This window comes from Aythya fuligula, chromosome 1 (genome assembly GCF_009819795.1).
Source record: "Aythya fuligula isolate bAytFul2 chromosome 1, bAytFul2.pri, whole genome shotgun sequence".
Taxonomy (NCBI): Eukaryota; Metazoa; Chordata; class Aves; order Anseriformes; family Anatidae; genus Aythya; species Aythya fuligula.
In genome coordinates, this window is record NC_045559.1 from 84672464 (window position 1) to 84699980 (window position 27517).

Here is a 27517-nt window from a genome sequence, read left to right on the forward strand (position 1 = left end):
CAGACAGCAACTTAGTCTCCTTTCAGGACAGCTATGAATGCATGGTGTTTGGCATTCTGTTGTTACACCAGGCTGTAAGTAACAGGTCAAACCAAAATTTTTAAATAATAGTGTGATCAGGGGGAGGGCCTACACAATGTTAATACTGGAAAGCATCACTTTATTTGCCACAGGTAAATGAAATGCCATACTAACTTAGGCTACTGAAAATTAAATTTATTCCATGACATTGAAACATAGGCCATTGTTTTTAATATGCAGTTGATTTAGCTATGTATAGAAGATTTATTTTACTTAACTCACTGGAGGATTAAAAAGCTAAATTTAGTTTCTTTTTTACTTACAGCTTTTCTAATGTTACTTTCTGGAGTTTTCTGTGAATTTACTTCAGCATTTGGCAGTCCCACAATATGCAGTAAAACACTTTAAAATATATACGCACATATGTTTGATTAAGAGCAATATTTCCTCACACTAGTCCATGTGTTTCAAACTTGTATCTGGAGATTTATGCATACTTTATTGTCAACTGATTACTTGTTTTCTATATTGAGAATGCAAACAAGTTACAGTTACTTTCAGTGATTTTTTATTTTTATTTTTTGAGATGGAGACAACTGTGAGAACAGAAGTTCCTGGATGGGAATTAAGAAATGAGAGAAGATTGCTTCATTTGTATTTTCTGTAAATGTTTTGCTTACTGTACTCACCATTTGGATATGGAGTTTCACAGAGAGTTAAAAAATCAACTATAGGGTGATCCATTTCAAGAACTGTAATTGCTTTTCCATGCATAATTGTTAGACTTGGTCTTCGACAAGCCTTATCATATGACAATCCACCAGAAAATATCACAAACGGTTCACTATATCAAATATAAAAACATAGCAACTGTAAGTTTACACACATATAAGTTTACAGTATAGGTTTAGTGTCTTTAAAAAATATCTTTGCAAAAAGAAAAAGGGGAAGATTCTGAAAGCAGTTTATTAACTCAGGAATGTAACATTGAATTAAGTACAGAATTATAAACATACCTGTTTTTACAGGTCTTGTACTCTACTTTAAGAATTGGTTTACAGGATTCGGGTTTTTTACCATCTCTTTGAATTTTTCCTAAGGAAATAAAGAGAGTGAAAACTGTATTAAAACATCATGATAATAAAATTATCATGCTACCAAAATAAAATATACACTTGGTAGCAACTATATAATCAGCAAGAGAATGGAACTCTAAAGCTACAGGAGATGATGAGTGTTAATACCTATTTCCCTAATACATGAGTTTATTTAAATCAATTACATTTATTATGGCTTTAAGTTTTTACTGCCACATACTTTTAAAGGACTACGGACTACCCTTCAAAAACATATAAAAGTTATGCAGATTACTGAAGAGGATGACACAGTTAATAATTATTGAACTTCACCAACTGTATACTTTTTCTGATCACAGAATGACTATGAACAGGTTGATTTTTTCCTAACTCATATTTAGGTTGACTCAATTCCTTTTGTTGACAAACTGTTACATGCTTTGTCATGTAACTAGTTGAAGGATAAAATTAAATGAAGTGTGCATTTAAATTCGTGGGATCATGGTTAATTCTGGCTCAGTATTTTCTTCCAGTCAAAGAAAAGTTGCTTGTAAACTAAACAAACAAACAAACACACACACCCAAAACAACAACAACCAAACCAAACCAAACCAAACCAAACCAAACCAAACCAAACCAAACCAATTTTGCTTTTATTACGTTGGGAAATCTATGCTTGTTTTCAAGAATAAACAAAGACTTTAGCAAACAACATGGAGAATATCGTACTGTTTCTTTGTTTTACTTTTTTACTATCAAAATTACCATGTGGGATTGTGGTCTGGAATGGTCTGTTAGGACTTTTCAGGTTCCACAGGGTCAAGCTTCCATCTGAGTGACTGCACATGAACTGTTTCCCTTCATGGTGCCAAGCAACGGAATGAATAGCCTGGAGAAGTGAATGAAGAACTTGAGACTAGAAAGGAATACACTGTCTACACTAATGATATTTTGATGTATGACTTTGGATTATATTAATCTAACCGTGTATCAACAGTGGGATTGATTTTGTTTGTCGAGTCCATTACCAACACTTTAGAAACCAATGGCTGTAATCTACTGCAAATCAAGCAAAAACAATCCATTATAAATGCTAAAAGGACAGAAGAATGTAAGAAACTCTACTGTGTCAGACTAAAATTGAGGAAACAGTGTTAAGCAAGAAGTATATGAACAATATACAGTGCAATCATAATATGTCTGATAGCTCTTAGAAGTATTTCATTTGTCAAATGTACAGAGAGAGCTATGCAACAGTTTTTACAGGTAACGTACAACATACACAAGCTTTCCCAGCGGACTTCTTTGGAAAAGTAGAAATAATACTCTATTCTTGAATCATTTTTCCTCCACATACTTAAGTTTCAGAGAAAGTACACAGAAACCTGTGATGCTTAATTTAAATACAAAATAAAATAAAAGACTAGGATTGTTTCATTGACATAGGAAAAAACAAAAACAGTGATGTAAGATAATTTGGGAACAGATAGTGATTCAGAGAAAAGTAATGTCATACTCCTATATAAACAATGCAAGTAACGTATAATGAATGTTAGGTACACCAAAAAGGAACACTTAAAAAATTAACAAAAGATTCTCACTATTTCACTAATAACTAGTGGAACTGACTAGCACAAGATATCAAGAAGTTCAAACACGAATTAGGCATGTAAAATAAATAATGACATTATCCATAATTACATCAAACAAGCTGGAAGGATAACAGTGCAAGTCCTTAATTTTTTTTTGGTGCATCCTAGAAACTGACAAAAGACATTTTCTGACAAAACAAAGTATTGCTTCTTTGATTACCGCAGCTTCTCATGCACTTCCCTCAGAAGCAGAAATTCCCTGAATTTTCACTTGATTTTATTCCCCTTGTTAGCTGCCAAATAGCAAAAAATGCAATATACTTATATGTAAATGTAAATAAAAGACAGTTATGCTTCCATTTTGCTTACATTATGCTTACAATGCTTACAGTTGCATGTGTGTGTGTCTTTTTTTTTTAACCTTGTTTATTCAAATTACTTTAAAATTATGTCTGGGTATTTAGTCAGCATTGGAGTTGTTCATGTCAATTTTGCTTAAGTTGATCAGAAATTAAGTGGTGATGGTCACTCTTCAAGACTCCTTGTTGGTCTTCCTCTTTTAACAAGTATATTGATTGTTATGGTTGGTTATGGCTCAGGGTCTGAAGGGAATTTCAGGAAAGAAAAAAAAAAAAAAAAAAAGCTGTGTCTCCTTCCCAGAACTTTTACTCAGCTTCTGAGGCTGGACAACATAGCCACAAACTAGGATTTGCATTAAGATGTCCCAGATGGAGGAGGAATGCCCCAGGAGGAATCTGACTTGCTTTGTATATGAATAGTTAGCTAGCACACTGGTAAGCTAGACAAGCCAATAAAGACTCAAAAAACTGGGCAGAAACATTGTGAGCTCTAGATACTTACCTTCAAGTGACATAATGGGTGTCATTCAAACTTCCACCTACCACAGTAGAGTTGTCAGAAAATTCCTCTCAAACACCCATAAGGTATCAAACTACAACTTAAGCAACAAAAGATAACACAGAAAGATGGCTCACATACAGCCCAATGACATTGCCCTCGGTTAATAAGAACCCTAGATCTGTGGGAACTACTGCATTTCTCTCCTTGTGCAAATTAATTCTGACATGAGCTTATTCATGCTTGCTATCATGCCAAATTCAAATCTGCTTTTGATGTGTTATCACACATAGAAACATTTCGCATGGTTACAGTCGCTAACTGTGCTTGAGCAGGAGCTAGTAACTAGCAGCTGAAATTTGCTGCCTGTTAAACTGCCTCTCAGCTGCTAGGTGCCACCTGCCAACATAAGCCTCCTGTTGAGTGGAGCTGAGCAGGAATGCTCCTATAGTCATAGACAGCTGGCATAGCAGCAACTCAAACTCACCTGATAGACTGCCCTGAAATGAACAAGAAATACTTAGGATTTGTTTTGGAGGTCTCAGCTAGGAGTCATGAATAACACTGAATGATGGCAATGAGTAAGTGTCCCTAATTTTCTCTCTGCTAGAATGTGTCTAGTATTCTGATCCACTTCTTCAGCATCCTCACAAAAAACGAGCAGTTATTTACTTTGAACAAGAGTTCATCAGAGTGGGTGATTCATGTGAATGTTCACACAGTGTGTACACATAAAGCATATCACTCCAGATTGGGTATGTTTCTCCTGCAATACCAACAGTGGTTGCATGCATACTCCATCTTCTCTCATACTCAGCATGTACTAAAATTAAGCATGCCCAACACCATTTCAGTTCACTCCTGAGCACAAAAATCACTCCACTGAGAAGAAATGATGGGTACTCTAAAACCACTTTTAACCATATTTTGAATAAGCACAATACTAATCTCATCCTATCACTTAAGTCTTAAGAATCCTCTGTATTAGTAGTACTACAGGACCATTACAGCAAGGGCTGCATCAGATTTGATGCTTCCATAATGGCATAGTGCTTGATAAAGGCAGGGAGAGGTCGCTTGTCAAATATCTCTGAGAACTCTGCAGCTTCCTTTGGGAGATGTGTTCTAATGAGAGATGGTGTCTATGCTATAGAAAGCTCTGAATATGATTTGACACAACCTGTCAAACTTATAAAGCCTGGATAAGAAGATGGTTGGTTTTTGGGGGTCTGCCAACTATCAGTAATAACTTGCAAATACTTTGAAGTATCTCGTTTGTTTACGTACTTTCTTTTTATACCTATCTATGGACATAAAATTTAAGGACTGTAGGAAATGGTTTGAAATAGGAGCCTTTTATAGAGGTCAACACGTAGGATCATTGATTGAAAGGGCCTGAATATCTCATACTCAAGAGAGATGATCACCACTGGCAAGATGACAGTCATCATCACACCAAAACACAAACTTGCATCTGACAACTCAAAGAGCAGACAAAGGGTCTAAGCAGCAGGTTTAAGCTCCACTCTGGCACCAAGTGTCTCACAAGTGAGAACATTTTAGTCTCTTGAGAAGCTCTGTCACAGTAGAGAAGAGCACACTGAAACTCCTTGCATTAGGAGGTGATGGGCTGAGGCAGCTTCTAACTTGTCTTTAGTTGTGCTAAAAGAGAGACAGGACTAATTTTAGCTCCATTGAGTAAAACATGAGTACCAGGGAGAAGCTTGAAAGGGAAGATACAGTCTTATAAGAACACCCAGCAGAGGAGTTCCAGATAATGCAACTTATACATCCTTTCTGATCCTTGGTGAGAACCTCCCTCACATGGAAGAAGCAGACGTTTTATGTATGAAAGGTTTCCAGCCTTCACAACATTAAGTATAGCGTGACTAAAAAAGGGTAGGGAATGCAGCTGTAAATGCTTCATTTACAAGTCTGTTAACAGTGGGCAGAGTCCTCAGGTCCCCCACTTACAGGCTATTGGGTTATCTAAGTGAGCTGTTTATTCTAGGAACAATGTGCCCATGACATTGATCTGGATGGCAAGGAAAATGAAAGGACATATTTCTGCAAGTATTGGGCAGATCCTGCTAATATTGTAGGAAACAACTAATTGCACAGTCATAAGATTGCCCATATTCTGAGGAGATGTCTGCAACATGTCATGTCAGGTCTGCAAGACTCATGTGATGTGAAGCATCACACTGGTATGACAATATCATGCAGCCTAGAAAGGACAGGCAAGATTGCACAGTGGTGATGTCCTAGTAGAATAAGAACCAATGTCTCTTGATGAACCTTTTGTTAGCCAACTGTTCAAATGAGAATGTTAAAGAAAAAGGACCTGTTCCATCTGAGCTGAGTGTCCACTACTCAATTAAAAAAACAGCATTCAACATAGTGAAAAAAATTGAATGGAAGAGACCTTTTAATAACATTTGTCAATGACAACGACATGGAAGCATTTCCTGTAGCTATACTAAACATCTTTAAAGTCATGACATAGGAGACTATCCCTCTCTAAAACAACTGAATTACAGCAGATACAGTTCTCATCTTGAACTTAAAAAAAAAAAAAAAAAACAACTTAGATTCATAGATACACAATCAGTTACCAGCCTCCTTTCCCCTACAGTGTAAAAAATATCTGCCATTAACTTATTGCTCCTGTGCTGCACAGTGACTGGTTCCACAGATCTGAATAACAACAGAAAGCCTGCTTCTCAACACGTCTGAGGAGACAGGAATCCAACCCTGCTGAGGAGAAAACGAGCTGAGGCTTGATCCTGTGGAAGGACGAGTATCTAGATGGAGTCCTGAGGGTGCTTACCCTGTGCTTAATGTTGAGTGACATTACCAAGCTGGATACCTATCTGAAGAAGATTACAGAGAAGAAAGAACTGGCTTTGGTGATGAACACTCATGGTACATCAAAGACAAGAAAATAACCTGCTTCTCACTCTATGCTCCAAGTGCCTCTTCCTTGGAGGAGCCTGGTGCCAGGGAAATTTTGGATACTGAACAGAAGAACCTGCTCCACTGATAGGCCAAATAAAGACACTGACATCTGACTATCCTTAGAGATGCCAGAAGAGCAAGTGGTGAGTTAGATGAGATTCCCAGTTCTTTTACCATTTAATACGGTGACTACATCAGTTTCAAAACTGGTGCTAAAGAAAATATAATGGCATAAGAAAAAATTGTCTGGCTTAATTTCATTCATACCCTATTCAGAGAGGCATTTGGATATTCAAGGAAGGTACAGAACAATTACAGCACTTTATCTGAAACCTCAGATACCATGAAATGGCTGGCCAGAACAACAATCCAAGTAGATTGGTCAGATATCATGGGGCACAGAGCACTTCCATCAGAACACACAGAGAATGGTGAAGGGGAGCAGAAACAATGTTTTCTGGACTCTGATCTTAGATGACCATTCTGTAAGAAGAGGCTCGGGTTTGAAAGCTTTTGTTTTGGTGCCAAATACCAAGTGACACATGCTGAACTAACCATTTGTGACTCATAAAAGCTATATAACTGAGGATTTAAAAAGAAACCTTTCTAGGGATTTCATAGAGGAATACTAGCAGATCTGGAACATTACCAATCAGGAGCCTGAAAGTCTGGAATAAACTACAGTAGCTAGTTCACACAACCCTTTTACAGACAGCAGAAAAAACTTAAAAGTACGTCAGTAGACAGTAGCAAGCCATCCTAAACTGAACAAAGTGGAGTAATGACACAGCAAGTAACCACTGAGGAGGAAAGCAAATGACTAAAGAAAACAAACAGAACAACACAAAGACAATTCCTGAGGACAGTACTGAAAAATGTGGAACAATTAAACCACAAGAAATATTCAACACCCAACCACTCTGTCTCAACAAGCAATTAAAAAGAACGGAAATGGTATTATGAAGATCTTTTATGTATTCTCTTCCTGAGTACAAGAGAAGACAGTGAATGAACAGGCACCCCCTTAAGAGACCCATATAAAGTTGTCCAATCTCAAGGAATAGAATAGGTGCATTTTCACAAATGTGTGCACAGGCAAGACTGTCACATAGTGAAACACACCTTGAGGCTTAAATGTTGGCAAATTTAAAGTCTGAATTACCCTGTCCTGTACAACATTTGTTTTGTGAATGCTCAGAATTTTAAACTTGAAGCTTGGTGTAGTGTTAATGTGTCTTTGAAGAAAAAAAAAAGACTTCAGGATATATTCAGATTAACTTTTAGAGTGAAAATGAATGTGTACACTCCTTACATCTAATAGGGTAATAAGAAAAACAAGGAAAAAGAGCTACAAGAAAACAATTACTGCCTGGATAACTTAACACAAAATTTCCTCTGCTACCTTCAGTTTTAGTTGCATTCATACTCATCCACGGTGAACTTATAGAAGGGTTGGTAGAACAAAGCTAGTTTTTATCTTAAGGCACAAAAATCATAATAAATAAGAATATATTTATTTTTGAAACAACATGTTTATTGATACAAGACCTGTATGTATGTTTGATACAACTGCTTACAAACAGCAAGAGTCAATGTTCTGATAGAAGTGAGCATACAATTCTGAAAACTTCTTACACAGCTCTTGAATACTGGGTAATATGAATAGACATACAAAGTAATTTGGCTTTCATGCTGATATTCTAGTAATACTCAGTAAAGATAATAATAAAATTCCTAATGTAGCTGTATTTCAGGTCAGCTCCTTGCTATACTCTATTCAACTGGGGAACCCCACACAGAAGCTGATGAACTTGTCAGAATCAAGATGAAGAGATTCTGTTGTAGTACACTCAAAAGAGGCTAATGCAGTACAACTATAGATCTCAGGTTTTGATTTCTGTTGTCAATAAGTTGCTCAAAAGCAGAGCACAAACAGTATTACCAGAACAAGCAGTACTTTAAGATAAATATCCATTTGCTTCATAAGACATATGACAAACTGCTGAATAACAGTTTTTCTGAATTAATGGAAATTGCTTACCTCATCATAATAAGCTCTTAGATCAGCTCTTTTAGACCGTAAGTCCCAGAGTACTACAGTCCCATTTTCATAGCCTATCAATAGCTGGGGGAGGGAAACAAACACAATTATACTTTCAAATAAAAAAGGCATATACAAATATTGAAGAACTTCAGAGTTTTAAGATTTTTTTTTTCAAAATATATAAGCACTATAAAAAGAAAATGCCAAGTGGATGTGCAAGACTGTAGTTTAGTCATGACTGACAATGCAAGTTCTGATATGAAAATAAAACATGCTTTATACACCTTTTTTTTTTTTTTCCTGCAAGAATATGTATGTGGATAGTCTTCACAATTTTATGCCTATTGAGAAAAATACAAATATACCATGTTCCTCTCTGCTCTTATTTTCCTTGTCCCTAGGTTGAAGGGAAAACAGTTTGACACCCAAGAGATTACTTAAATAATGTAAAACCAAAGAGTCACCAGATTAAACTCTCACTCAGCTAGATACATTTCTTTAACTCCTGCCTTCTATTTCTTTAAAACATTTTGAAGAACTCCTGTTGCAGAAAATAAATTACTTACTTTTCTACAAAATTGAAAATAAACTAACCAGTATGCTATTTTTTACTTCTTCTAGAATTAGTATATCATAAAATCATGCACACCTGAGACATACAAAGTAAGACTTGTCAAAAGATTAAAGAGGAGAAAAAAATGCTCAGGAAAAAAAAAAAAAAGAATGAACACAATGTGTTCTTTTTATTTCTATTGAAAAGAACTAAATTATTCATCTGTCACTATAGCGAGTACCCTTCATTTGAATACAGTGCACTCCAGATCTTATGGAAGATATGACGTCTGGCCTACTTAGTTATTCTGCAAATTTCCTCCCAGAGAGTCTGTTTTCCTAAGAATCTGTCTTTGGACGTGAAGACTGGGAACGACCATAATGGCAGACTCATATATTTTGGTTATAGACTATTTTTATACATCTGGCAGTGATAACTGCAATTGTTCTTTGTCCATAAATACATGGAGCACAGATTGCAGGCAAGAATTTACAGTTATTAAGAATCTGAGTGGAAGAATTACAAGGCTATCTTTTAGTCTGTGAAATCTTACCACAATCTTTGCTATCACTCACTTTAGCTTGCATGTCATTAAAAATAAAACTGCTGGACTTTTAAACAAAACATCATTTTTTTTCTAAGTCAAATATCATCAATACATCAATACTGCTGTATACAGAGTCTAGGAACACTCTAGTCTCTCAATCATACAAGATATGATTCTCTGTATTGCCAGGAGAGTATTCTTTATGTGGAGATGAATTACATGATCTGGGAATGACTTACAGTTAATATATTTAATACCTGAATAGGAACAGTGTTTGATTATTTAAGAATTTTACTCCTGAACAATATTCGAACTGTCTTGGAGAAATTCCAGAACGTTTAACATTTTTTTCTCTGGATAGGTCCATATGGGATTCTCTAGCAGAGTAAATGTAAAACAACATTCCTTTCTGAAAGCATACAGCTAACTGGATAGCACCAGTGTCAGGATGCCATATGGTATTCTGACATGGTAGATCGCCATTGGGGAAGTGTACAAAGTGCCTTACTGCAACTTCTTTCGCTGCTTGTGGAGTGATCCTAAACAGAGACGACTGTATATCCAGGAGTTAGTGACCCACATAACAACTAACCTGCGTATGTGCAGGCCTGTGCTGTGATATGGTGTGCTCCACATATTCTTTGACTGCAAGATAAACTTAGCCGGGTAACTGTAAAGGAGAAACCTGTAAGCAGCTCCCACTTAGTAATGGTAATTGTAGCACCCTTGTGTCCTTGTCTTTATGATAATGTAAACCAGTATGTTCTCATCTGAACAGCCTTTTACTTGACAGTAGAATTGAAAAAAAATATAAATATATCTATATATTTATATACATCTGAAAGTAAATCTTTTAAGAGCTCTAAAGACCAAAATACTGGCAAACTTCTTCACAGATGGGATCAGCAGAGTGTGTTGTGTCGTTATTGGAGGCCATCTGATGCTGCACAACTTGCAGCTCCCATCATCTCAGGAACATAAGATTATCTATCTTATCTTTTTCCTTTTTATGTTAAATCCAATAAAATGTAGATAATGGATATCTTACAGAGTCTGAGTGCTTTTCTTACTGTCTTCACTAGTGCATTACAGCTGGGTATCAAACCAGATGGGTTTGGTTTGTATCTACCTGTATTCTTTCCATCTCAGTTTTCATACAAATATAATCGGGAAATGAATAGAAAAGCATTTAGTATGTGACCCTGTTTCATAATAAGCTTTTTTCCCAAGCGCAGCAGGCTTGCCTTTTGATTTGTATCATTCTTTTTGCAAAGATATTGTGCTCCAGGTAATTACTAAAAAGGTTAAATACCTCCTGTCAGGGACAGCCTTCCACCTGATCTGTTGCTGAAATGCTTAATGCACAATGGCACTATAGAACTGCAAGATAAAAAATACTGTGATTTCAGGGAAGAAGTTAAAAGATGAACAGATCTGCTGCATAGCCAGGAATCTCTTTCTCATTTGCTCAGATGGTAGCCATGCTGCTTAACTAATAGTCCTGTGGTATGACAAAGTCAGAATTCCATCAGGGTGAATGTGATTGGTCTCATTGCCAGTATATTCATGATGCTCTGAACTCTAACCTGCCTGAACCATAGAAAACTCAAATGTTCTCACTCCTCTTGGCTATTGTAAGAGATCTGTAAGACAAGCTCTATGTCTGTACTAGTTGATATGGTGAAAAATAAAACACCCATAATGCAGTTGGAGGAGAAAACAGACAAACAAGAAAAATAAGTATGTATAAAAGGAGTCCAGGGGAAAAAAAAAAATAATAATCCCAATTGTGTTTCTGACACCTCGTTTATCATGCTTAATATGATTAAGAATCATAAAGTAGGCTGCATAGAATTTAAAATATGGAGGAATCCTGGCACAACCTTCCTTGTCCAGTGGAGTTGCTCCACATTCTGACTAAATAAATCCTTATTCCTGAAATGTTTTTGATGATGATGTTTAAGGGAAATTTCTCCTTTACAATCAGCATCTTGCATCTTGGTACATGCCAGCCAGCCCCCTGGTAGCACAAAACAGCCATGGGGAGAAAAAAGAAAGCCTGCCAAATGCACACTATATTTAGGTGTTATTAGATCTCAGAACACAGACTCAGAGATAGGAACTTTACTCCACCAGCTAATAGTTAATAACATTAAACCTTTTCCTATTAAACTTTCTCTAGTTGCTGGGAAACTACAGATCATTGCAGTTAATATCTTCTTCTGTGTCAGCAAGAAAAATCCTGTTTGCTACATTTCTGCCACTTACGAATGTCTGTGTACTTCAGCCTGTTCCTAATGTACACTTACTCACTGATTTGGCAGACACAGTTCATTAAGTTAATCACTAGGTCCCCAAATTGCTTTTAAGTAGCACACTAATGCCCACATTCTCCGTTGTCTTCCAACCACTGCTTGCTAGATTTGTGACAGAGACTGTCTCCAAAATCTACCTTGGTAGTTTGCCTGGAGGACACTCTGGAAAAAATTTGAATGACAGAAGTCTTCTGGAATTACATTCACTCTTTTGGCACAGAAAAACTAGTCATCAACTACTGAACTTTTAGGATTTATTTATTTATTTTTAATGAATATACAGCTGGCACACAAATTCCCCTGGCTTTCAAAAAGAAATAAATGATTGTCCTAGCTTTGGAAAAATTTGTCCGTGTTTTGGGGCTCTCAAAAACTGAGTGCATCAATCCCATAGGGGAATGCTACTTGTTTACTTCAGGGAAATAAACCCAGAACTGTAATCTGTGGAGTACAAGAATATCCGTATTTCCAGTAATGATTATGACTAAAGTGTTACCCACTTTTTAATTTCTGAAGCATGTGTTAAGAATACTTATATCTGCTGCCAACTCACAAAGTGATTTGGGCAGCGTGCATTCTTCTACCAACACCTTTCAGTGGTCTTTGGTCTACTTGAAGCTGAGGAGCTAAACAAGATAAGTGGATCTCACAACAGCTCTATTACCTGTTTCTTAAGAACAGCTCTACTGAATTAAGCAAAAGGTCTACTTATCACAACAGGTAGGTCTTGTACTTAAATAGCCAAATGGAAATATCAAAGAGCAGTATGTGAAGAAGGCGAGTATTTATACTCTCACATGTTCTCACAGCCTGATTCAATGATAGCCAACTTCTCAACTAGACATAACTCCAGTTAAAGTAATCTTTAATAACATTTTAGGAAAATTTAGTGAACCTCTTCCAAAACCCTCACATTGATTTCTCTTGTGTGAACTTTTCTTGTTCCCCCATGTGACCCACATACACTTTTAGCACCTGCAGCACTACTTGGAATAGCTTCTACCCATTGCACGTTTGAGAAGGCACTTAAATGGTTTGTCTGGAATCCAGTTTTTGTCAGCTTCATTTGATACTGTGGTGGCAAAATTATTAATATTTAAGATTTGGGAGTTCGAGCTAAGTTTTTCCTAACAAAATGACTGTTTGTTTCAACTAAAAGCTGTGATTCCAAATCCCCGCTTCTCAGCTAAGACGATACTGAGTTTATCCTCTTATAGTCTCCTACAGCCTTCACCAAAAGCTATTTGCATATCATCACATATTCACTGTTTTATTGCCTCAGAATTGAGGCAGCTAACAAGCTACTTAAAGGAGTCCATCCCTCTCACGGATGGATACCTGACTTTGTCAACATTGGAATGATTGGTTTTCCTCACTTTTTTTTTCTTTTTTTTTTTTTTTTCTTTTCTTTTTCTGAAACAGTATGTAGGTTGGGTCTCTGCAATCACTTGGCAGAGGACGGGGCAGAGAGGGGCAGATGCTGTCCAAATGTTCCCTCACTATGATCATAATTCATAAAGCTTCTGTCTGAACTGTCTTAACTTGTACTTGTATTGCCAGATACCCAGAGTCCCTAGATCTCTGACAATATCCTTTTAGGGTTTGCATTGAAAGAGACTATGAACTCTTTCTACCCTCTTTGCAACAATTCGCGTTTTCAAACTCAGGATCACAATCAGCTGCTTTCCACAATTAATTGCCTTGTCTGGCTTAGTTGCACCTCATATAGAAAACTTTGCCCCTTCTCTGAATTTATTCTAGTGTGATTACATTCCTTTTGAGATAGGAAGACATGAGCTATACTCAGTATTCAGCAGGCATGTCAACTACATATTTATGCAATAGTTTTTCTTTTTTTCTCCCCTATTCATCTCCAAATAGTGCCTAATTGTGATTTGATTTTTTGATCTCTACTGAGCACTGAACTGGTATTTTTATTGAGCTATCAATCATCATTCTACGATCTTGATACTAAACAGTAATAATCAGCTCAGACCCATTGTTTTATATGTAAAGTTAGAAATATTATTTTCCTCCTTCCATATCACTTCCCACTATTTACGCAGAATACTTAGCAAAAGATATTATTTAACCTGCCATTTTGCTGCTGAGTTTCTCAGTCCCTTAAGATCCAGCAAACCTTATCACATTACTGCTTACACTTTTTCTAGGTTGTTTATAAATATGTTGAACAGCAAAAGTCCCAGAAGTTTGGGTTCTTTTTCTTTTTTCCTTTTCCCCTTTCTGAAAAAAGTCTGATTTTTCCTTTTATTTTTTCAACCAAAGGTTGATGTGAATTAGTTGAAAAATTTAGTTTATTTTTTTCTCTAATATTGTATCTGTTCATCTGGAGCAGTCTTTTGATTAAGTGCTTCAAACTTCTCTTATGTCTCTGTGTACCTTTTACTAATATTTTCCAGTAAGTATCAAACTGCCGATTCCACATTCTGCAAATCTGCAAGTAATTTGTTAGCACCAATTTGTTTTTTACACCACCCTCAATCTATCAATGATATAAACAGCTGCACTGGGATGGTTTCAATATGTCTTGCATTCCTCACTCTTTCTCCCCATAAACTTCTGATGTTTGTTTTTAATAGGGATCCACCTGATTTTGCTGTTACCAGAGCTTTGTTAGTATGCCAGTAGTTCATCAGTGCCCAGATATCTCCAAAGTGTCCTCTGAGCAATAAACAACTGTATTTACAAGCAGCAACAGAAATTCAGAACGTTTCTAGTTTCCAATAACTATAGCAGTTTCTTAAGTGAGACACACCGTTGAATAGATACACCATTTGTAAAATGCAGTCCCTTATAAATACTCACTGAAATGCAACTGGTGAAAGTGATCAAAAAGATAAAATAGTTAAATAGCTTAGCATTTTAGCAAAATGCTAAAAAAAAAAAAAGAAAAAAAAAGGACAAAACAAAAAAGAAACAAACAGTAGCAGCACAGAAATAGAAACAGTTATGATAAAACTGGCATTCTGGCAATCAAATTTCATTTTGGAAAAGATACCACAGAAATAAAGCCAACTCAGATTTTGCCTCCTGATGGTATCAATCACAACCCTAACGCTCTAACTAGTAGTTTTGCTTTCACTTCTTGACAGCTCTTTGCTATTCTCAGCTGCTCACAAATGGCAGCAAGTTCCGAATGGGGGTTGCTATCATTGTTATTCTTGCATAAGAAGGGACTTATAAAATCTCATGAGAACTTACCGTAATGCCTTCATAATAGCATGCTTTTGCAAATACCAAGGTCCTGACACACTTTTTAGTCAATTCTTACTTTAGCAAAACTCACATTTATTTAATAAGGAACAATTTTGACTGGCTAGAAGTTTCAAAGGATGTTGTCTGTATCACAGATTTTTACTCATTAACATTGTCCAAAGACTGTCCAAAGATTTTTTTTCTTAAAAACTGGAAAACAGTGACAAATATATAATGAAAGCAGATAATATAATTGGTGAATAAGAAAAGAGAAAGAGCTATTAAGGTCAATGAAGGCTATGAAATGTTGCAATATTTTTTATCGTTAGTTGTACTCACTTTTCCCTCATCTCTTGGGCTGTCACTTAAATGTACAACTGGCCCAGGGTGAGTCTTTGTGGATCTGCAAAACAAAAATCAATTTAAATCTGTGAATTTTTTCTTTGCATGAAAAGCTAGATGCTTACCTTAATTGCTAGGTATGTTAACACATATCTCCAATAATTTAAAAGCCATTCTAAAAAGTCCACAGGGGAATATTGTTATCTGAAAATAACCCATACATTTTCATATTTAACTGTACTTCCTTTTTGTCCTGTTAAAGCAAAGATTCTCTATCACAGATAAATGCTTTCTTCTTCTTCTTCTTTTTTTTTTTTTTTAATTTAAATCTCACTTTTCGACCTATTACAGATTATTTTTTTCCTATTTTCTAAAGCTTTTTCTGCCTTTTCTGTTGTCCATACTCTCTTTCTGCCCTCCCTGCTTTCTTGCCCGATTTCAAGGCCAATCTGTCAAGGATATACAGTCTCTGCTGGATTCTCTTCAGTAACTAATAACCTGCTCCAGGTTGGGCTTTCCATGGGCTGCAGTTCATTCAGGAAATACTCCTACTGCTTCAGTGAGGGGGCCTCCACAGGCTGCAGTGTGGGGAATTGCTCTGACATGGTCCTCTCTGAAGATTTTTGAACTGCCATCTTTTCTGAACAGAACTTTAGGCCTTGGCAGTCATACAGAGAAAGGAGACAAGAATCAAGTCCACAAAGCTTCAGGCTATTTGAATGGCTGCATAGCACAGGACCTTTCTTTCACCTAGGATCTGGGGTCAGAGCACACATCCCCCGAAGTTCAGGTAAGGATCCAGACTTGCTCTCCCTATTTATATGTCTGGGTCAACAGTGGTCACCAGGAAAAGAAATACAGCATGGCAGGTATGGCAGGGCATATAAAGTTTTCCTGGAGACCACATCTAAAATGACATAGGCTACAAATTGAAAAAAAAAGTTTTGCAAGAAAATTAAAGAAAGATTAAAACAAGGTTCTCCAGCCAAACTACTCAAAGGAATTCCATAAATTAACCATGTTATTCTTCTTTTGGCTCAAGTACTGAACTAGAGCAAAACTGGCCTCAAAACATTTTATACTACCAAGTCAGACTCCAAATCAAGATTGAGAAGTAATCCATACTCTGAGTAATCCATAGTGTCCTTTCCAAAGCAGTCACCTAAAAGCTGAACAACCTTCCAAAAGGATATATACCTTATACCCCTATTACCCTATACCCCATTCCTTTACAAATGTTTTAACATAACTGCGAGCTGCATATACAAAGCTAGTGGCAATATGGCAAGACATTCACATGGTGAACCTTCTCCATGAGATGATCCCCTGCCACCATCTTCAGCTTTGTCAGATCGTGTTTCCACAGACAGCTGCAGCATGTTACTTTGCTACATGAGGTCGAGGTGAGCAAGGCTTCCACAAGAGCAATTTGCAGCATATCCTAGCATGGAAGTGAGATCAGCAAGAAAGCAGAGGATAAAACTGTTTATGCAGTAACATTCTATACAGGCTGTCTTCAACAGTGCCAGCAGCAAGTACCCATTTGGTTGGAGTCATGGCAAACAACCATTTTTGCAGACAAGCAGGCAGCAGGAGATTTGGCTGTCATTTTTATCCAAGCCAAATTGCCAAAGGAGACCCTGCAAACTGAGTTGCTGCTTCTTAGTAACCTATACTGAAATTAAAAAAAAATAATTTCCATACCACCAGACCTGGAAACAGGCAGGGTAGATAGGCAGCGACAGCGAACTGAACAGTGATATGAGCGTATTTGCAAACAGGGATTAGGCCCACAAGTATCTTGTACTGCTAGTCCTCAAGGAATAAATACGACAACTGGGGATATTTTAGCCTGCTTTGAACTGTTTCTACATAGATTCACCTATTTGAACTAGTTGGTGTATGGTGAAGGAAAGAACTAGATCTGTTTGGGGTACATGCTGCCCATGCTATACAGTGCAAAGTAGGAAGAAAAGGAATAAGAGGGAAATTTGGGAAGAGTGAGAGGCGGCATAAAGAATTTCACTTTTTTTTTTTTTTTTTTTTTCTCCAGATAAGAACCACTCCTATACATTGTGAATTCACTTTTTTCTCCCTTTGTGCCTGGCTATAAGCACTGCTTCTCAATGTTCAAAACCAGTGCAGTCAGGCAACACTATGCTGGTCAGTGTGACAGAAGAGGGAGCAGAGCCAAGCAAACATCAGGCATGAATAAGCTGGCGAAAGATGAAATGGTGCAAGGAGCACATGCAGACATGCTGGCTGGCAATACATGCAGGTTTTGGCCAGTTATTCTAGCCCGTTGAGCCGACCAGCATGCAGGTTGGGTAGATTGGCCATACAAGCGTTGGCATTTGACCAGGAATGTTGGCAAAAATGGGGTAAATGGAGGGAACAAAGAAAAGAGCATATCGTCTGTCTAAGATATGGGCTGATCCCATTCAAACTACTCTTTGTATCTACTTATTATAAAAGAACAACTTAGATGTATTTGCACAAACACTGTTTTCTTTTTAAGATATATATTATGTCATTGCTTACTAAAGAACACATATTTTGTGTAGAAGCAGTGTTACATAAGTTGTAGTCACTCTACATTACATCTAACTTTACAGCAATTACACTTTCATTGTCACAAACTAGTGCTCCCTCTATAAATGATACAAAGCCATCTTTTACTACCAGTCTTATTTTTATCTTATATTCTTTCAGAGATGATTTCCATACTGAGACCTCAGCTAAAAGGGGCGTTCTTCACTAATACAATACTTTTTCCTACCTCATCCATTTCTCTACCTTGAATCTATTGTACTACAGTAGCTGGAGGATCCTGGGAGGTTTGCCACCTGAAACAATGCAATAAAATTTCTTTTTGCTTTTCAGGACATTAGGCACCTTTTGTTTCTTTCAGGAGTAATTTCAGTTTTATTATTAGGTTCCTAGCTATTTTGTCTGTTTTGCTGAGTGAGAGCTTCACTCATATTATCAGAAAAGCTAATACCAACCACTGCACACTAAATTTGGGAGATTTTATTTTTCCTTATTCAGTTCCTTTATATTTATATAAGTAGTCCCTTAATATTTATATTATTTTACTCTTCAATATTGTAATAATTTACTTGTTCTGTATTATAACTGACTAGGTCAGGCTTCTTCCATTTTCTTCCAATTTTATTATTTTAGTCTAGCTAGTATTTCACTCTATCAAAAGACTCAATGAAACATTGCTCTACTTTCAAACCTACACTAGCAGTCTTAGGTTCAATTCTTGTTAGCTCTTTATGTTAAACATTGGATGAAGGAGGCAAGGTGTTGGCAGCTGGGAGGCTGCAGGGGTGGCCTCTATAAGAGGCCAGGGGCTGCTCTGTGCTGGATACAGCCAACTCCAACAGACCCAGTGCAGGATGCAGCTGAGTCTTGTGGCACTTTGGGTAAAAGGTACTTAGGAAAGGGCAAAATGCTGCACAGGCAATAAGAAATAAGGAAAAAAAAGTGAGAGAAGCAATCCTGTAGACACCAAGATCAGTGAAGAAGGAGGGAGAGGAGTTTCTCTAGGTGCCAAAGCAAATTCCCCTGCAGCTCATGGTGGAGGAGGCTGTTCCCCTGCAGCCCAAGGAGGATTATGTCAGAGCAAATCCCCACACTGCAGCCTGTGGAGGCCCCCTCACTGAAGCAGCTGAGTATTTCCTGAATGAGCTGCAGCCCATGGAAAGCCCAACGTGGAGCAGGTTTATCCTGAAGGACTGTAGTCCATGGGAAGGACCCACTCTGGATCAGAGAAAAGCGTGAGGAAGGAGTGGCAGGGAGGAACTGTTACGGACTGACTGCAACCCCCATTCCCTATCCCACAGTGCTGCTTCAAGTTTTGTCTTAATTTCTCACTGTCCAATTCTATTTTTAAATGGCAATAAACTAAATTCTGTGTTGAACTGAGTCTCTTTTGCGTGTTGATAGTAATTAGTAATCTATCTCCCCATCTTTATCTCAACCCACAGGCTTTTGCATCTTATTTTCTTCCCCTATCCTGCTGAGGAAGGGGAGTGAGAGTTGGGTCAGGATCTTGCAGTCAGCCAGGGTCTGCCCAGCACAAATACCCTGATCGCTTAGCAGCTGTCAGCTTTGATTATACATAGGCAAAAGGAAGCAGTCTACTAAGTTTGGCAGTCATAGTACTAACTCTGTCAGGAAATAAGGAAGGATCTGTTTCAAATAATTGCAGAGCCTAAAACTCAATTCAGACTTGCCATCATGGATAACATCACACGTGGAGTTGCTGGGGTGATGACAGCTGATGTTCCTAAAGCATTTTGAAATTGAAAAGCCTGCTACCCAGCAGTATTTCTGCACTACCTTTCCAGGGCTCCAAGAAATACTGTTTTTTTGTTTTTTGTTTTTTTTTTAATACAAATCAAGCAAAGCTTTTTCATTAAAACTGATACATCTTTGGACTAACCAACAAGGAATATCCACAAGGTGCAGCTTTTGGTTTGGTTTGGCAAAGGACACACACGGTCAGTCCCATACTAGGGGAGATGTTCTGAGGGCATACACTGGTACAAAATAACACCATTTTCAGGTGGAGCAGGAAAAAAATATGCATGAAAGGATAATATTTTTCCATTGCATATGGCCTTTCCCTTGTTCCTCTGAACCAGACGTATGGCTGGATCCAGGAAAGACATGACAAATCTTCTCTGGCAAGACATCTTTCTTGCTTCTCCTGAAGTGATGTTATCTTTCTCCCAGTACAGGGCTGTGGCCAAGAACCCAAAGCTAGCCCTCTGTGCCACACATTAAGACTAGGAATAGTCACGTATGCCAAAGGCAGCCCAATGCCTTATGTGACATGCATCTTATTTTTTCCTCAAGGAAAGTATGTATAAATAGAAACAGCAGCAATGTTTTTTGGAGCCCTAGAGAAGTGTTGCATGCAAAAGAACTGCCAGGCACTATAATCAATTTCTCCTAAGGGTAGACATCAAGACTGCACTACAAGTAGGATTATGTGAAGCAATTATTTTGTTAACTATATTATATCAATGAGATTAGTTTACAAAACCCATGAAACACTATCAGAGCTACAGATACAGTAATTACTACTTTCATACTGTAGATAACACTGCATGTAGAAATGTCTACACATGAAAACATTTTGCCTTATGTAGCTTTAGTATACATAAAATGTTTTGTTTCTCCTCACTACTGTTAGACTAGGTTTGTCAAGAAAATTGGGAAGTCGTATGCTGCCATTGCAGAACAGCAAAGAAAGAAAAATGTTGGTGAATTGAATTAAAAGCAAAGGCAAGGATACAACTCCTGGAAACGATGAAAAGGTGCTGGGAAACCAACCAAACTTGAAGCTATCTTGAATAAAACACACTGCTGCTGATGCCAGATACTTTTGTATAGGCATTTCTTCAAGCTGTCTTTAAGACATCATGTAAAAAGTAGATCCTAGCCCTAGAGAAAGGGCAAAACACAGAAGAAGCAGTAGGAGAAAATAAGGCATAAGTGAAATACTTGAGCAGAGAATTCCTCAAATACTAGCTGGGCTACAGCTGAGAGTGACTGAGATAATAAAACTCTGCAAAGATATGAGAAGAATAAAAGAAAGCCAAGTCCATGCATGGCAGAAAGAAAGAAAAAAAATAAGGTCAAGTCCCCAAAATATAATCTATGATCTGCAGTAAAAAGTTCCTGAAGCAAAAACTACCTTGAACGGAGCAAGAAAGAACGAACTAATGATATAAGATTCTGCAATACTTCATAGCCTTCACTGACCTCAATAGCCTGCAAAAACAGACTACAGAAGAATTTAAAAATGGAGCAAAGGGCTCCCATAACAGCTGTACAGAACTAGAAGTTTGTTAACAAACTAACAGTACTTTGAACTGTTGTGCACTTCTTCAGATGTCTTTCTTGACAACAGTGAGTTTTAACTTACCTGGTGCATGTTTCTTTGTGGGAAATGAGAGACCTGATATGCTGTAAGACTTGACTCTTAATTGAAACAGGAATGAAATAAAGAAGCTATTCACTATACAAAAGGAGTCTTCAAAAAACTCATGAAAATGCATTTTTTTAAAAATATGTTTTATTGTAAAACTAGAAGGCTGAAAAAGAAGGCTTCAGTGATGCTATAATTTGGACCCAGGAAAACAATGAAAATACATAGACAATGCACTCACCATCATTCTGGGAAATACTATGCCCTCTAAGAAACAGAGTAACTTAAGTACTGTTGTAAGAACTTTGTGAAATACTAAGGCAATCTCTAAAGCAGGCAAAAGAAATATATGACAAAACAGAATCAAATCAAGAGAAAGCTATTTTCCTCTTGAAAAAAAAAAAGCATGCATAATTACAGAAGTATCATACTAATGATTTCTGACATGAACAGAAACCTACTAGTGGTAGAAAGTGATAAAAGTTGTTAGGAGAGGGCAAAGAAAAACATTTATATTAGTCATTTTTAAATAATTGGATATGACTGAATGTAACAGTGCTGAGAAAAGGATGTGCATAAGCAGATATTTCTGTTGTGCCAGTAGTTAGACATATTCTGTAGTTCTGCTGTTAGAAAGGTGAAGTGCACCAGAGATTTTAAGACTATTTTCATTATATTTTCATTTCATGAAATATAAGTCATATTTCATTCAGAAATATTTTCATTGGTAGAGTCATGGAGATATTGAAGAGAATGAATAAGTTAGACATTCTAGTTCCTAGATTTGATCCATAAGATGTGAATAATGTAAGTAATAATCAGTTCAACCTCAAGATACAACTTGGACAGAATTTCTGAAATATCTAGAAGAGAGACACTTTTCAGCTTGCACTTCCTTTTTATTAGAATTATTTCCATTTGGGTCGGAGCAGAGAGGGTGGCAGTTGCTCCTAGACTACTATCGCTTCTCCTGTGTGCTGCTTTCCTTTACCACAGTGGAACTGCTGGCTCTGAGACACAACTAGGGAATGGGGCTTGGCCAGAAAGAGCTAAGAAAGCAAAGACCAAGTAACAGCTCTGTCATAAATCAATTCCAACTGAGTTTCAATTATTCATTCAGTTATTCATTGGGGTGTTCAAGCACTAAAACTTGCATGCTCATGAAGGGGGCTACAATGCACATCTCTCATTTTTGAAGTTTAGTGAACTCACAGCAACATCTTCCTTATCACAGACACCAGGTAATCTTCCAAAATGTATGATCCTGCCGTCTGAGAAAATGAATCTCAGTGTTGTTGGAGTAGATGCAGACACATGCTAAACTTACAGACTATACCTCTCTTCCAGACTTATTTCCAAATATTTTGAAGGAGAGAAACAGTTTGCATATTAGAGTAGAAGACAGAATAGCATCATGAGTACTAAACATCTTAAAGTACTAGCTCTGCTACATGACATAGAAAAGACAAATCAAAAGCTTTGAGTTTTTCTTCATTCTTAGCTGAAAAGATGCTTCAGATGCTTACAGAAATAACTGAGACCAGAACTGTTAGAGCAAATGTTTCTGAACTCCCCATGTTCTAATTTTCTTTCTTAGCACTTGACAAGGTCAGGTCCACTGAATTTTACAGTGCATATGATTTATAAAGAACTTTTTCCCTCAACTTCTAGAATCAGTTATGCCTCAGTATTGAAAATAATCTCAAACCAAAGGGATTGGTTTCCTTTACATTATTAGTCTATTCAGGCCTTAATTTCTCAGTAATAATAAATACTGTTTAAAGCAAGCTGGAGAATCTCTCTTATAAGAAAAGTACCTATGATAAATAGCTACTTTGACTATCTTTTTGACATATTTCTCTACTAGGTACTTGTGAATGGACCCTTATGAGAAAAAACACTCACTCCAAAATGTTATATTCTACAGATCTTTCAGTATATTTTGATAGAAAATTAGACACACATACACACACAAAAATCACAAATGGTAACAAGCTTTCAAGGGGAAAAAAAAAATAAATCAAACCTAAAGCCAACTTTCTAAGTCAAAGTAGACAATGCAGGACAAGGTGATTCTTTGCAAAATAATCACTACTAGAAAAAAAATAATAATTCTGTCAGTCATTTGATAGGTGTCACTGACTGACAAGCTATTTTTTTGTTGTTCCGAGGATAAATTTCTGTTATCTGGAAAAAAAAAGAAAAAAAAAAAGCCATCTCATTAAGTGTCACAAAACAGTTTGAGGGGTTTAAGCCCTGGTAAATCCACAAACAGACTAAAATGAGTTGCTGGAATATGTTATCTACACTCCCTATTTTTTGTGCCTATGCTATACCATTGATTATATTATTTACTGAGCAAAATCATCATGGCCTCATAAGAACAAATTCTGTCCACGACGAAAGTTTAGAATATAGCTTGTAGGTGTTTTCCAAAGGGAAGAAATGACAACACAGGTATTCAGGTTATCTTGGCCGTAGTGTTAGCAAAATATGTGGAGGTCCTCTTTAACCATGTTCTGAAAAACTAATACAAGTGGAATTTTAGTATTTTTTGTTTGTTTGTTTGTTTTGTTGATTGGTTGACTATGTGTTGTTTGTTTTTAACTCATAGTTTGACATGCCAAAGTTGAAGCATTTCAGGCTTTTAAAAAATTAATCTGTTCAATTTCCTATTGTTTTTCATTGCATAGCCTTAAAATCCTAATGACAACTGAGTTAAATCCTCATTTTGAAAATTCACAGATATTTCATTAGAGTCACTTCCAAGGCTGGCAAGAGGAAGGATTTTGAAAGGAAGACAAGTTATGTTGGTAGCCTTAGTCTGCAGTTTTAGAAACCGTGGGTAAAAACTGCACAAAGAAGGAAAAACTCTTCTTCGAGCTCATTTGTGCAGATGACACAAAAATCTGACACACTCAAAGTTCTATTTATAAATCCTCCATCTAAGCTGAGGACTTGAGGACTTGAATATAGCAGCAGAGCAATCACTTTGCTGGGCTTTCCTTGCCAATAATTTTGACACAAATATGCCTGCACAGAAGGTAAACCCTCTGCTTCCAATCTTTATAGAGAGTAGTAGCATCTTCAAACTAATCCCACACTCTGATATGATATAATCTATCTCAGAATGAAAAACAATCCTATGAGCATTATTACTCTGTATAGGTTCATTACGGCAATACTGCAACTGTTCCTGAAGGTATACATACATATATACATACATTTTCCCATTTTCTTTCAACTTTTAAAGTATCTAACGTCAATAGGCCTTATCAGCCTATGCAGCCCTGAAAAACTGAGTTTCATAGCTGATCTTACTGCAAACAGGAGGTTGGTCCAGAAAACTCCAGAGCAGCCTTCCAACCTGAATTATTGTATGACTCTGTAATACTAAAATAAATAAATTATTCTGAACTTAGAAGATTCAAAAAATATAATCAATTATGAACATATCAATGGCCCAAGACAAAATTGTTCTCTCAAATATACTGCTCAGTACAATTATAAAGGAAAGTCTACTAACTTAAGCCCATACTTATCAAACACACTTAGAGTTAATAGCATTCCTGTTAAAAAGTAATCTAACTTATATTTTTACCTACAAGAAAGCAAGAGGATTTGAAGAGACATTGGTCTGTTGTTATGTGATATTCCAGACAGAGTTCAAATGAATTTACTAGGAAAAAAAACACATACTTTCAATGTCAGCAGTGCTAGAACATCTATTAAAGGTGGCTGCTGTGGCAAACATCACTGTTATCCCCACCAGTCTCTTATTGTAATATGGAGAAATTAATCCAGAAAGTGTTGCACTATTTACCTGTGTAGTTACAGAAAAGTACAGCTTCTTACATCTGATACCAAGGAGTACATGAAGAGGATACAGCCTTCTTAGACTAGCACACTGCTTATGTGCTAGTCTAAGTATCCCTAGATCAAGGTATACTTGGAAGACTGACAGAACTAGAAGCAGCAATGAATGAATACCTGTGCTCAACCGTCACCAAAGCAGTAAGGTGAAAAACTAGCTTTTTAGAAGAAGAAACAATGACGGCAACCTATCTCCACAGCTCAGAACCAAAGCTTTTTAATAAGAAAGCCACATACTTTTCACTGAAGATTCATTGAAGAATTCTAATCTGTTCTCATAAGAAATGTCTACTGTGGCCATAAAAACAAAACCAAACATATCCAAAAGAATTTTGAACTGAATAGGAAGTGAAACTTGGTGGAAAGTTTGCTTTTCATACAAACTTTCAGACTTGTTCCTATACAGAAGAAAATCATCATCATATCTGGAGGAAAGAAAATTTGAAAACACACGTGAAATAGAAATGTGTTGTTCTCAAATTGTCAAAGGCATTAACTACTCAATAAAATGTATATAATATGTTAAAAAAAACAAACAAACACAAAAACGAACAGAAATAAAACAAGAAGACTTCTAATATGTCAACATCATTAAAACAATGTGAGAAAGAAAAAAATAATTAAGATATTTCCCACCCAAAGAACTCATCAAAATTAACATATTGATTCTGTTTCGATTAAATCTCATTCTCCATCAGGATTTTTTTTTCCAGTAAAACTACTGAACAGAGCTGAGCAAACTCTTACAAAGGCAGGACAAACATTCCCAAATTCCTACCAGGACAAAAAATTTAACAGAAGACTGTTTGAATCCTGATTACCTTTCATACCCTTTCATTACCTTTCATTCCCTTAATTTTACCTCTTTTGAAGATAAAATCAGATTTTTGTGACTCTTGTCTTAGTTTGGTAGGGACAGAGGGGAAGGAAGAAAAAGAGGTATCAGTTTTGTCAACCTGTGAGCCATAAACATTAGTGAAGAAGTCAGTAACAGAATGTGGGAAAACAAGGGAATGAGGAGGATTTTGTAGAAAAGTGGCTACTATCAATGTGACCTCTGCTTGGGATGAATAGGATCTACCACTGTAGGCCCACAGCCTTATAATTAGATACAGTCCTCTTGGTTCACTGAGCTTGGTTAATTTCAGATTGCTACCTGAGGTAACAGTTTCCTCACAATATGAAGCAAGTGTCTCAGAAACTGCATGAAATACTATGAGTTTGTCCTCAGCAGTTTCACTTTCTGAAATTCCATAGAGGAAACAGCTGAAAAACACTTTTTCCTTCCTTCTTAGGTTTTTACTTGCAAGAAGCACAGATTTATCCCTCTCAGACTTCTGTGTCTCCTTCCATTGCATACACATGGCATAGGCAACCTGAGTTAGCTTGTCACAGTGCTGTCATTTAATAGACTGCAACATCTGCTCATTACCTCTCCTCTCAGTTCATTAGCAACTTTCATCAGGTCCCAACGAGCCAGATTTAACTTTGAAATTAGTCCTGTTTGAAGTAGGAGGATTGGTCTAGAGACCTCCAATCCCTTTTCATCTAAATGGTTCTACAGTTCAATGAAGAAAAGTTTTCCACAGAGTCTTAGGACCAATAATATTCTATTATTCTCTTCAGAGGATGTCTGAAGAAGATTGCGAACTATATATCAATATATATTGATATAGAAAAATATAAATACATAAAAATCGGAATTTGTGGGATTAATAATTTTGTGTATTTCATGTAAGTCAATGGTTAAACAGGTTCCCAAATAACATTTTCTTGTACATGAAAATGCAATTAAATGATCTCTATTATAAATGTAGTTTTCTCACATCTTGTAACAGAACAGCTAATACTACACAGACAGTGATTGAAATAAAAGGTTTTCTAAAGATTTGTAAATACCTGTAACAAAATGTTATTCTTAAAAATGAATCATAAGATAGCTACAAAAATGACCACAGTCACAAATGTAAAAAAAAAAATAATCTGCACTTACAGTTCTATTGCCTTGTTCCACATGATGACATATCCAGAAAGAATGAAGGACTCAATATTAACAATGTGTGTATTTCCCCTCTCTGTTCCAACATAAAGCCATTTACTCTGGAAAGGTAGATGGCAGTAAGTAATCCTGTAAAGGAAAAACAAAAAAAAATGGACTGAACAACATACCGAATA

At 36.7% G+C, this 27517-nt stretch overlaps 1 protein-coding gene across 4 annotated transcripts in view; it reads right to left on the reverse strand.

The window, feature by feature from the left end:
• The window catches only part of STXBP5L (syntaxin binding protein 5 like), a 193460-nt gene that overhangs the window by 70802 nt on the left and 95141 nt on the right, over window positions 1-27517 (reverse strand). For all 4 annotated transcript variants that reach the window (XM_032193402.1, XM_032193394.1, XM_032193386.1 and 1 more), the window contains exons 5-10: window positions 27336-27470; window positions 15520-15583; window positions 8547-8630; window positions 1863-1986; window positions 1038-1116; window positions 711-865 (exon numbers count right to left, since the gene is read on the reverse strand). In XM_032193402.1, coding sequence (XP_032049293.1) covers window positions 711-865; window positions 1038-1116; window positions 1863-1986; window positions 8547-8630; window positions 15520-15583; window positions 27336-27470 — 641 coding nt within the window. The remainder of the gene's footprint in view (window positions 1-710; window positions 866-1037; window positions 1117-1862; window positions 1987-8546; window positions 8631-15519; window positions 15584-27335; window positions 27471-27517) is intronic.